This window comes from Aphis gossypii, chromosome 3 (genome assembly GCF_020184175.1).
Source record: "Aphis gossypii isolate Hap1 chromosome 3, ASM2018417v2, whole genome shotgun sequence".
Lineage (NCBI taxonomy): Eukaryota > Metazoa > Arthropoda > Insecta > Hemiptera > Aphididae > Aphis > Aphis gossypii.
The window spans coordinates 11897992-11910857 of record NC_065532.1 but is presented as its reverse complement, the minus strand read 5'-3'; the positions used below and the strand labels follow the sequence as shown (position 1 = coordinate 11910857).

Here is a 12866-nt window from a genome sequence, read left to right as displayed (position 1 = left end):
TGTAACTAATCCAAAAATTGAGCTTATGGACTTTCAGTTATTATAATTTTTACACTAAAGATATAATAGTCCTTCAAAACGGTTTTTAAAAATATAAAATAGTAAATACATATCATATTAGTGATAATATTTATTTTACAAATTATAAACTTTTAAAAAATTAATATTAATTATTAAAATTTTCAAATTATCATAGCGTCCATAGCACCCATTATTATGGAACTATTACATTTTAGCACATAATTTTAAACAACTCAAAAACTGTTTGAATCCAAGACGTCTATATTTTTAGAAAAATTATTCAATACAGTAAAAAAAAAAAAAAGGTTTTTATTTGAAAACAGAAGTTTTTACCACTATGAGATATTGTTTCAGTAGTAAAAATCAAGTTTAAATCTCAAGAATTTTAAAAATAAAATATTTAATTACATTTAAAACTTTCGAAAATCAAATTTCAAATAATTATATTATTAAACGAAAAATAGGTATTTTATTATGGTCACTAACCTAAATCGTTAAGACCACAAACAGTTTAAACTTAAAAAAGTAATAAAAATCAAAAATAGTTGTAAAAATAACTGTTCACTATCCTCATCATGTATTTATTATTATTTTTTTTTTTTTAATTGACTGTTAAGCATTAATGATTTAAAAATAAAATGTAATTAACTAAAAATGACTGACACGCTAATAGTTATTACAATAATACCGAAATTGATTGTTTTAGAACTATGAGATAAGTGTACGTTATAACTAAGCAATATTAATTTAAAAATATATAATGCGACATTGTATTTCATATGATACGACTTGATCTTCAAATTGTAAACTTTTTGATAGAATTAATTGAAAATAAACTTTTGAGTGATTGTATTATACATAGTTATATATTTGTACAGTGATCGTATTTGACAACTTTCTAAATTAATTTCTTTTAATTTTTATTTAGCTTCACAATACATAACAAAACAATTTTATTATCAAAACTAAATGGAATATAAAAAAATATTAAGTACCATATAATTCATTTTAAATTCGTAGTCCGTTAAGTAAATATTTTTTCAGACAATAAAAATAATTATAAAAACTTTAATTTTTATCAAGTCATTAAGTTAAAATGAATGTTTTACTACCTACTTAGATTTATTTAAATACCACTCGCATTATTTTTGTCATAATTATTAACACTAAAATAAATAAACGTTTAATTTCCTTCCACTTAAAGGTACGATACCTACGTGAATATGAATAAATATTATGTATATAATACCTTTTTAAGAAATTAAATAAAATGTTAGATAAGTGGCTAGATATTTTATTTATCAATGTATTGTTTTAATATTTATATAATCAATCACAATTTATAACATACATTATAATATATATACAGTGTATTCACCAATTTAGGGAACATTAAATTTATACTGGAATAAATCAGGTTTTTTTTTATAAGTCTTTGGTATACGTATATATTAAATATATATTATTTTATAGATACATTTCAAAATTTTTATCTTTTTTATCTGCGCATATGCAGTAAAAATGTTTTTTAATTTTATAACAACAATTATTTTGAACGCGATATTCAAATAGGCCTATTTTTGAAAGTAATTATGATGATTCAATGACTATGGTTCTAAATTCAAAATTGACTGAATAATAAGAGCCACTTCAATTTTAATAAATCATTAATATTTTTACTATTCTTAATAATGCATAAAATAATTTATAATTATTTATTATTGGTTATTTTTTAAATAATATTTATACGTAGGTATTTTTTTTTTTTTTTTTTTTTTTTTAATTATTATAAACAACATATTAAACAAGACTAACATAATATGGGTATAAAATTATTTAAAAAAAAAAAATAAAAATTCGTAAAAATATTAAATTTTATTTTACAACCATAGTTGATTCATTAAAATGTCTTTAAAAATTAGGCCTATTCAAATATTGTGTACAAAATAATTGTTGCTATAAAATAAAAAACATTTTTAATGCGCATGCTCAGATCGAAATGATAAAAATTTTAAAATGTATCTATAGATGTGTATTTATATACCATCAGCTTATAAAAAAAAAATAAAAACGATTTATTCTAATATAATCAGGCCCAGAAGTTCAGTGTTTCCTAAATTAATGAACACACTGTATAGTGTATATTATATATTAGTATATTATTAGCCCTAAAAACAAAATTAGACTAAAAAGTGTATTAATTAAGTTTTAAAAATCAAATGAATTGTATTTAGTAAAATTCAAATATCTAAGAAATTTTTGTTCGTTTTTTAATATTATTATACACTTATCACTATTTTTATAATATATGTAATATTACATTAAAATAATATGAAAATATTTTGTAACTAATAAGCATTGCCAATAAAGTCGCGAAAAAAGATTTATAATAAAAAAATATCTAATATGTATTATACAGTGGACGCCGCTTATAAGATTCGCGAATAATAAAGGTTCAGTCGCTTATTAGACTCGAATCGTCTGAAACGGTCCGGACATATCCAAATACATTATAAAAAATCCGTTTATAAGACTCACCACTTTGGTTATTAGTCTAAAATTAAACAATTTTGGTTAAAATGTAGAAATAAATTGATTTTGAAAATGTACATATTTTTGTCAATTATTGTTTCTGGTTTCTATTCATGCTTTATAATGAGTGTATGTAAGTACAACAAATATGCGATTTCATATTTATCGCAATTATCGTTATTGTAGTGTGAAGTATTAATATTACACTCCTAATTATCTGACACGTAATACAAAACAAACCAAAATTATAATTTTTTAATCGTAAACAAGTACAGAGGTACATAAAATAAATTTTACCTATTTGCATAATTAAAATATGTATTTAACTGTATTATCTGATTTTATTTATTTGCCAATAAGCATAATATGTATTTAAGTAGATTAGAGTAAAATATGAGTCATTAATAATTAACATTTTTGTTTTTTTTTTCCACTTTGCTTATAAGATTCATTCGGTTATAAGACTAAATCTGTGCTGATTCCAAAATGAGTTTTATAAGCGGTGTCCACTGTATATAATATTTACATACGGATATACATGCTATATATTTATATTAAATAAATATATAAATAATAATATTAATATATATATATCATTGATAAAAATATTTAGCATTTTATTTATATTATTTATTTAAGTTCATTCAATGGATTTTATTTATACTAATCATTTTCCAAATTCTATAATATATCAAAATATGTTGAAAAAAATGTTAAGTTCTTTATTTCTTTTTTATATTATTACAGTATATTGCATAAAATATCATAAACGAATAAAGCCTTAAAACTAATGATTATAATTGAGTAATCGAATACTCGATGTTGTCAAAGCAATTAAAATATTAACTTGACGATTAAAGTAATTCAATCACACCGACGGTATTAAGAAACTCGATTAACATAGAAAACGAATTATTCGACTAAGCATTTTAGGTGTACCAGTCACCAGGTATACAATAGTATTATAGGCGCCCACACCACCGTTTATACGTGCGATTGCGTCGCGTTGTCTATAGTATATATTAAATCATTTCGATAATATTTCAAAAGGAATTAAATTATACAAAATATATTATAATCTATAAACAGAAACCGAGCCCATAAATTACCATGTCAACAGATATTCGTTTGTGGCATTCCATGTCACCTATGCAGGCCATGCAATCGCCGTGCTGGTCCTGAAACACCACGCACCAAGACGTCGACTGATTATTGGCAACGACGATCTTATCTGTGTTCTAAAAAAAAAAAAAAAAACGGTCTTAACGATACAGAAAACGTGTAATGTAATATCGTATAAAGACGGTGGACGAAAGAATAATATACTAACTATATGGCCGAGCGATTTGATTATCGTGTCGCCGTTCGAGTCGTCGCCGACAGCGGACATGAAACAGACGTCGTGTCCGAATCGGCCCAAAGCGTCCGCTATATTTCTACCTACCCCGCCGCTGACACGTTTCATTTGACCTGCCAACATACGACCGTCTAGCTGAAACATAACGTGTGCATAATAATATTATTAAAAATTAGTATCGTTATACGTATAATATATTAATATCGAATTCGTATGGCATTATTATTGTATCGTTCATTCATTGGACACGCCCGAAGAATATCCGATAGATGTTCTGCTTGCACGGTTACGCGTATGTGTTTTAATTAATCTAATTTTGAAAATTATATTCGTTCAATAAACGTACTAATGTGCACACTTGCGATTTCGCAAAACTGTGAATTCTCATTAAATACACAGCGCCAAACGAAGATTTTATCGGTTTGTATAAGCTTTCAATTTGTATACCATACCAACTAGTCATTATTAAATAACGTATAGCAAATCTGTCACAGGAGTATGATTCATTTTTGCGCCCTCTGCAGTGTATATATATTATTAGCATAGTTATAATCAAAATAAATACTTTAACGAACAATGTGTTGCTTTCAGAAATAAACAAATAAATACGAACAATTGATTAATAATAAAAAAAAAAAAAAACGATTGAAAATATATTTTTATATAAAATAAAACGAAATACTCAGAAATTTCAATCATTTATATTGTTATATAGTTAAAAACTTAACGCGATTCAATTATTAATTGCGTTCGTTAAAAATTGTTATAAACGATTAGTTTCAAAGTTACAACGTTTAAAGATAACAATACCTATATTAAATACACAGGGTGAATTACAATGCATTATTTTTTCCCCGTATTCCTTTTAATAATGAAATTATTCAAATTCTGATTCTTGGAATTTTTAAATAAGGATAGTGTTTATAGTTTTATACTATTTAAGTAGTATCATGTTACGCGCTTATTATTTCAAATAACTAACATTTTTTACTGCAAACTTTTAAGCAGATGACTACAAATGTCAGAATCGAAATTTTAATGAGCAATTTTTGAGTTATTTAACTTTGTATACCAAGGATAATAAGTTAGTTCATGATATTATGATATTATTTGTTAACTGTAGAAGTAACTAATAATTACTAATTTATAATGACCTAATAACATTTTATAATTTGTAAAAATTGTTCCAGTTCCTACCGTGAGTACTTTTATACTTTTAGATGAATTTTGAATAAATATATCAAAATTAATATGCTTAAAAATTCCAAAAACTAGAATTTAAATAATTCAATATTAAATAATAAAATAGAAAGAGCATACTTGGTAACTCTTCCTTGTTTAGTTTTGTCTTTTTGACTATAACTTTTTTAACGAATATTTGGTTTTAATATAAACATGAATATACTGATATTTTTTTACAATCGATATTATACACATATAACAAACATACGAATTTTTGTTACATTTATATACAACAGATAATATATATTTATATATATATATATATATATATAGAGAGAGAGAGAGAGAATATTATTGAGTCTACAATATGAACAGGATCAAATACGCCTCGGAATGACCGAATGCTTTGATGATACAGTCGGTCTTAACTCTTAAGTCTAAACCCTAGGGCAAAACACAAGAAAATTCCTTTCTTTTTAAAATCAATTAATTTAACCAACGAATTATAATGTAATTTATTGTAAATTAAGTAAATAATTATATTCTATTATCTAATTAAAAATAATGTAACTAATGCTCTTGCAGCCGAGTTAATATGAAGACCAACAACACATAGAAAAAAAAATAGAATAAAATATCACTTACATAGCCTAACTGATATTAACTACATTACCTGCATTAACTGCATACAAAAACGTGGTAATTTTATAACAATAGAAACTACTTTATTTATAATTCAATCTACATTCAATAATCTGTTAAATTAGTAAAAATAATTTAGACAATAAGTTATTTATTTGCTCGATACCTATAATACGTACATACATAATATTCTAAAAACACATCAGCCGATGTACACGTATTTAATATAATTTATAACAGGCTAGGAAAATACAAATGAACATGCTGCCACGCACAAAAGTTATGCAAACAATACTTGGTTCGTTAAGCTCCATATTGGGCACTATAGGCTATTATCTGTTCTATAGAAATTCGTCAAACAATTTAACCTCAAACCACCTCACTGTTACCAGATGCTATACGAATCCAAGTATTTATTAGGCCTTAAAAAAACTTTATAGGACAAATAAAGTTACCTAAGTAAAATTACAAGCCACGAAAAATATTATAATTTCAATATGGATAAATTAAAGCATGACTTCAGGATAGTAAGTTTGCACAATTAGGTCAACTAATATCCGTTGACGGTCAAAACGAAAAAATATGGAAACAAATAACAAGATAACGAATCAAAAATAATTTATCGATTATCATAAACATATAACATGAAATAACATACTATTTACTGCTTATAGTAAGATCATAAAAAACACTCGTCTAATATCAAAAATACCAGTTATTTGATATTATAAAAAAGCTACAGTAAGGATTTATCCTCTCCTCAGTAAAAATGTCTATGTGTAAAGTTTGAAGTTATCATAAAGTTCAATTTTGTTCCAAATGTATAATGTATTATTATTAATTTGTTGATTTACACTACATTTTTCTATCTAGTCAAAATTAATCTACAATTAAGGCCCAACAATTTTTTGTTCTTCGTAAATCCTAGGACTCTGAACATAACATGAAAAATATTTTATTTATTATGAATGCAGCATATATTTATACAATAAACATTACAGTCGAACGAAGTAATAAAAAACCACTATCAATATTTAAAAGTATATTATTCTCTATACAATTCATAAAAATATCACAAAAGCATTACAATGTATAATCGATGGTTTTATCTAAAGTCTGTTCGTTATTCACACGAAATTCCTATATTATATATATATATATAGATTTATACATTTTACAATGTATAATATAATTTATTATAATAGTTATATTTAATGTTTTATTTTTAAAGTAATTGTAAATGATCAAATAAAACGTATGCTACTTATAAAATGTAATGAGTATAATAATAATAATCAAACAAGTAATGTTTTATTTTTATTATTATTATTATTATTATTATTATTACAAAATATTGGATAAACGTACATCATATGAGTATAAAGTATAAGCTGTAGCCGACATAACAATATTTATGATGAACCATATATTATAATGTTAAACGAGACCGAGGAAAACGGATATTGGCGGATGGATATGCAAACAGATAGCAACGCAGTGAATATAATCGATGTGATAAATCAGCATTGACGTTAAGCACTAATATATACCGGTAAACGTACACTACCCGTGGAGCTTATTCACTCAGTTGACAATTAATTAACTAGTAATCGGTGATCTATACATTTATTACACAACGTACCAAAATGCATGCCAGCACAAACACATTGGTATGGGCCAACATGGAGGAAAATAAATTGAAATATATATACCGTGATCAATCAAATTGATTTACAATATACCATACAGTATACATATAGAAAACATATTAGTTGAAATTAAAAATATAATGTGCACTCGTAATATTTATCCCTTTTACCGTGTAAAATAATCTGTGTACCTAAACTATTAATTCATGTCGAAATCCGATGACAAAATAAAAATATCACATCAAGTACGAAGATTTCTAACTCGATTTCATTGCTCAGATTGAAGTAATAATTCAATTTCGATATATATTTACTCGAAGAAAACGCGATGTAATATTAACTTGCCAGCTATTTTAAATTTAACGAAGACGGATTAGGTGCTATTTCATCTACAGACATTTTCTCACAGAATCGTATTGCCATCATTAAGTATACAACGAAAAAGGTCCTTTGACATTGGAAAAATTCAAAATATGTATTTTTTTCTTATTGAAAAACTTAGTATTTTATATAGCGATCTATATATTATATATATATATATAACGATGACGCATACACACAACTCACACATGTGTATACGCGATCGCATTGATCAAAAGAAATATGCGAATTAAACCCCTTACTTTTTGGCGTGGTTGCAGACCACGAAGGAGTACGGAAATATACGAAACGTCGAAACACATATAAAAGTACGTGCGGTGTCCGTTAGAGATAAGTCGCGATTAAAATTCATGAGCCCATAAAAAATGACGCGTTTTCTTAAGTGTGGCATGAATTATCGGGGTCGGAGGTGAGTGGACGTGATAGCAGTCAACGGAGGGGCGACGAGGAAGAACCGAAGACTTATTCGATATAAATGCGTGAGCCTTTTCTCTCTCCTCGTCCGTCTCTCTCTTTCTCTCACTCTAGCGCGTTTCATAGCTGTTTTTCGCCGTCTCTCCCTTTCTATTTTTCGCTCTTCGTCGTCGTCGTCGTCGTCGTTGTGTATTATATATTCCATCTCGTTGTTCCGTCTTTTTCCTTTGGCGCATTAACCACGCCGTCCATCATTCCACAAATGAGATATAATAATAATTGGAAGGTAAAAGTGAAAGAGGTAAAAAGGGTTCGACGGGGTGAGTGTAGGGGTCAAGACATGGGACAGATTTTACCGAGATGAAGCCTAAATTGGCGGCCGGAGGAATGATGGCGCGCGTGGTTGACGCGTTGTAGAGCAGGACCACAGCGCGGTGAGGGGCAAGGTGGATTGTCAGGATCGGTGCCAGTGCAAGCGGTGAGGGATAGTTCACGGGAAAGAGTGCGAGTACGGGGTGGGTGGTAGTGTTGGTGATGGGCGGAAAAGGCAGCGGCGGTGAGAAAGCGAGTGAAAAACAGTGAGAAAGAGAGAGAATAGATGTGATAGAACGACGTGTGGTAGCGGAGAGTGGTCGTATTAACTGGTTTCCATGGTAACCTTTTGATGCGTAGTGCAGTGCCGGGATAAAACCAGGCGCGCGTCTACCCTCTCTCTCTCACACATACATACTACCCATCTCACTCTCTCAGTCCACCCTCACTCTCTCTCTCTTTCTCTTTCTTTCACCCTTTCTATCACACTCTACACAGCGTGCTTCCACTTTTATCGATTCGGCGACCACATAACCAACCCATTTAAATATTTTCAAGTACACGTTATTGTAATGTGTGTTTGTGTGTGTGTGTGTGTGTGTGTATGTGTGTGTGTGTGTGTGTGTGCATGTTTTGTGCGTCTCTATATGTATGCGAATGGGGTGGGATGTTGATGGTATGTATGTTTGTGTAAGGAAAAAGTAAAGGGTGTTAGGTGTCTGTGTATGTGTATGTGTATGTATACATATACATTTATGAACATAATATACGAATACGTTTATTTGTTATTTTAATATATTTTGTGTGTGAAGAATCTTGGACTTTCTGTAGGCCAAGGCGAACTTTATCGATTCGATTAGCTATAATATATATGTATATATAATATGTATGCATGTGTGAATGTGTGTGTGTATAATTTGGCCATACATAACTTACTGTTCACAAAACATAATATTGTTAAAAACGTAGTCATCGTCACACTCGTTATATCATACCTGCTATAACATAATCTAACAACCAACACGCGCTATAGCCTATTACTGTCTGTCGCAACGCGATAATATAAAACAACAACATCACATGTCGAAACGCGAAGGTTAACGCGCTGACATTTAATACGCAAGGTCGCTCGTCCCCCCTCCCTCTACCAAAAAAAAAAAAAATAATAATAATAATAATAAAGAAATGTCCACTCCAGTGTGTTTTAGCTGGTAGTATTTATAATACATAGTTATAATACGCCAACAACAGTGACACCACAACTACCGTTGTACACAACGATTATCAAGTTGACAGAAAAGAAAATTATAAAAAAAGAAATCGGTACACAATTGCAGATCGGGCGAGCTGTTCCATAATGTACCTGTTGATTTTGAACCCTTAACGCCGGCGTGCCACTCTTTCGCTCACTTTTTCTCTCTCTTACACGCATACACACACACACACACACACATTCTCTCTCTCTCTCTCTCTTTCCTCTCTCCCTTTCCCTCCCATCACTTTCTCACTCTCCTCAATTATTCTAACTATCTATCTACCCCCCTTTTTTTTTGAAGTCTAATTATTGTACCAAAACTATAAATAAATCACTATTGTGTATGAATTACTAGGCTACTAATTTTGTATCACATTATTATTATTATTAGGTACTTATTTTTATCGTTTAGGTAATCTAACACTATTCAATTTATGTATGTATGTACAATATACACTGAATACACCGCTGGTAGTCTATTGGCCGAGAGGACCAATGTTTTGGCTGTCAAAAAGTTGTGTTGTGCGGAGGAACGGATCGTTTTTTTTTTTTTTTTTTTAAATTGAAAAAGTTCAATTTAACTGGCAAACTTGTGTCGTTTTTTCCGCATCCCAAATAAAATTTCCTTTGCATATTGTTCTGCAACCGTGTTTTCCCAGAGTCGTTCGAGTAAATGAAATTCCTATCTACATTCTACTTTGGACATTTCAACAAACAAAAAACAACCAATGCACAGAATGAACACCACCTGTTTTTTTTTATATAAAAACACTCACATATAATACAATATACTTTATGAACACATGTATATATTATGTAATATAGATGTATTAGAAATTTTATTGTATTCGTTTAAAAAAATACATTGCAACTTCTCCCGTCAAATCAATATGATGAATTTGTATTTGTAGCACATAAGAGTAAAATATTGAGTTTGAAAATAATTAATATTTACATAAAACTTTATAAATAGTGGATAAACAATAGTTTGTTGATCTTGAATTACTTATAATACGATGTACCCTCGTCTACGTCATGGTCAATAAATCAACATTATATAGAAAGATATTTATCCATAGAATGATTTAATCTAAAACTTAACATTCAACATTTACTACAGAAACATTTGCTTTACAAATATTGTACGACGTTTTCATGCAACTTTCGTAGAATATTTAATTATATACTAATCAACTAAACATTAATACATTATAATACAAAAATATATTTTTTACAGACATACAATTATTATCAATAATAACTAAAAATTACTACAAATAATTAAAATATATTAAATGCAAATAGCTTATCTAACCAAATTATTTCAATAAAAATAATTTATCATTCATATAGTTTATAAAATAAAATATTCCTTGAAATCTTTAACCGTTAATTATCTTTTTATTATTTTTATTTTATACACTGGACTTATAGATAACTAAAACAATTTTTAAGCCACAACTCAATGATTATAGTACAATATGATACAGACAAAAATGTTTTATAGTTATTTATTTAATACTTATAGCCTTATAAGTATTTCTAAAATAAATATATATATTTTTTAATTTTAAATACAAATACAAGTATCTATTATGTCAAAAGCGAGTTGAATATTTTTTATATATATATATCCTAGATTTGTATTGAACATTTTTACTATGAATAAAATATTATTTCCTAAAAAATGAATTAAGATGTTTGATCGTACAAATTACGAAAACAATTAAATATTTGAGTTTGATAAAATATAATTGTATAATTTTATTTTTTACGTTAAGACCGAATCATATCATATCATTATATTTTTACCAAACAAGAACATAGAATTATTTGAATAGTAAGAGTAATAGTTAATAAAATATGTTAATATTAATTTTTTTAGGCTTAGCAAATTTATAGTATTTATAAGTCACAATAATTACTGCAATAGTGTATAATAATATAATCAATTGATTAAATTCATGACAATAGTATCTATACCATTATTATTGTTCTAAAAAAAGTAAAGTAAAAAGCATATAAATATATTATTATCCAGGTAAATACGAGACACCGAGTGAATAAAGATAGAATTTCATTTGAAACATTTGCATACCGTTTTGACAGTGGTTGTGGTTGTTTGCCAAAAAAAAAGAAATAAAATAAATAAATAAAAAAAATAATAATAATAATAAATAAATAATAAAGGGCGAAAAACAAAGGAAAAAGGTACAATTTAACCAGCTGTAAAGAAGAAGGAACGTAGAAAAAAAGAATATGAAGAAGAAGAAGAAAAAAGGCGTACTACTACTACCGGGTGTCCGAATCGCATAATAATTACAGATTTCGCCACCAGTACCGCATTGGCTACGGCGTCGCGTTACTCATTCATAGTGTGCGTTCGCGCTGTAACACGGAAAGTTCTGAATGTGCGCGCTGGACAAATAAACAGTAAAAAATAAAATAAAAAATATGTGCGATTTATTAGAATTTTTTTACCTTAGTACTTGTTACTAAATAAATAATACAAATTTAATATATTTTTAAAATCTATTCTATTATATTTTTTTATTATTATTATTATAATTTTTTTTTTTTTTGGATAAAAAATAAATAAAAAAAATAATAATAATAAATAAATAATAAAGGGCGAAAAACAAAGGAAAAAGGTACAATTTAACCAGCTGTAAAGAAGAAGGAACGTAGAAAAAAAGAATATGAAGAAGAAGAAGAAAAAAGGCGTACTACTACTACCGGGTGTCCGAATCGCATAATAATTACAGATTTCGCCACCAGTACCGCATTGGCTACGGCGTCGCGTTACTCATTCATAGTGTGCGTTCGCGCTGTAACACGGAAAGTTCTGAATGTGCGCGCTGGACAAATAAACAGTAAAAAATAAATAAAAAATATGTGCGATTTATTAGAATTTTTTTACCTTAGTACTTGTTACTAAATAAATAATACAAATTTAATATATTTTTAAAATCTATTCTATTATATTTTTTTATTATTATTATTATAATTTTTTTTTTTTTTGGATAAAAAATAAATAAAAAAAATAATAATAATAATAAATAATAAAGGGCGAAAAACAAAGGAAAAAGGTACAATTTAACCAGCTGTAAAGAAGAAGGAA

General features: G+C 27.6%; 1 protein-coding gene across 3 annotated transcripts in view; it reads right to left on the bottom strand.

Annotated features, from left to right (window-relative positions):
- Positions 1 to 12866, bottom strand: part of LOC114125592 (uncharacterized) — a 138259-nt gene that overhangs the window by 54237 nt on the left and 71156 nt on the right. For all 3 annotated transcript variants that reach the window (XM_027989313.2, XM_050204560.1, XM_027989320.2), the window contains 2 exons: positions 3884 to 4045; positions 3663 to 3791 (listed from right to left, as the gene is read on the bottom strand). In XM_027989313.2, coding sequence (XP_027845114.2) covers positions 3663 to 3791; positions 3884 to 4045 — 291 coding nt within the window. The remainder of the gene's footprint in view (positions 1 to 3662; positions 3792 to 3883; positions 4046 to 12866) is intronic.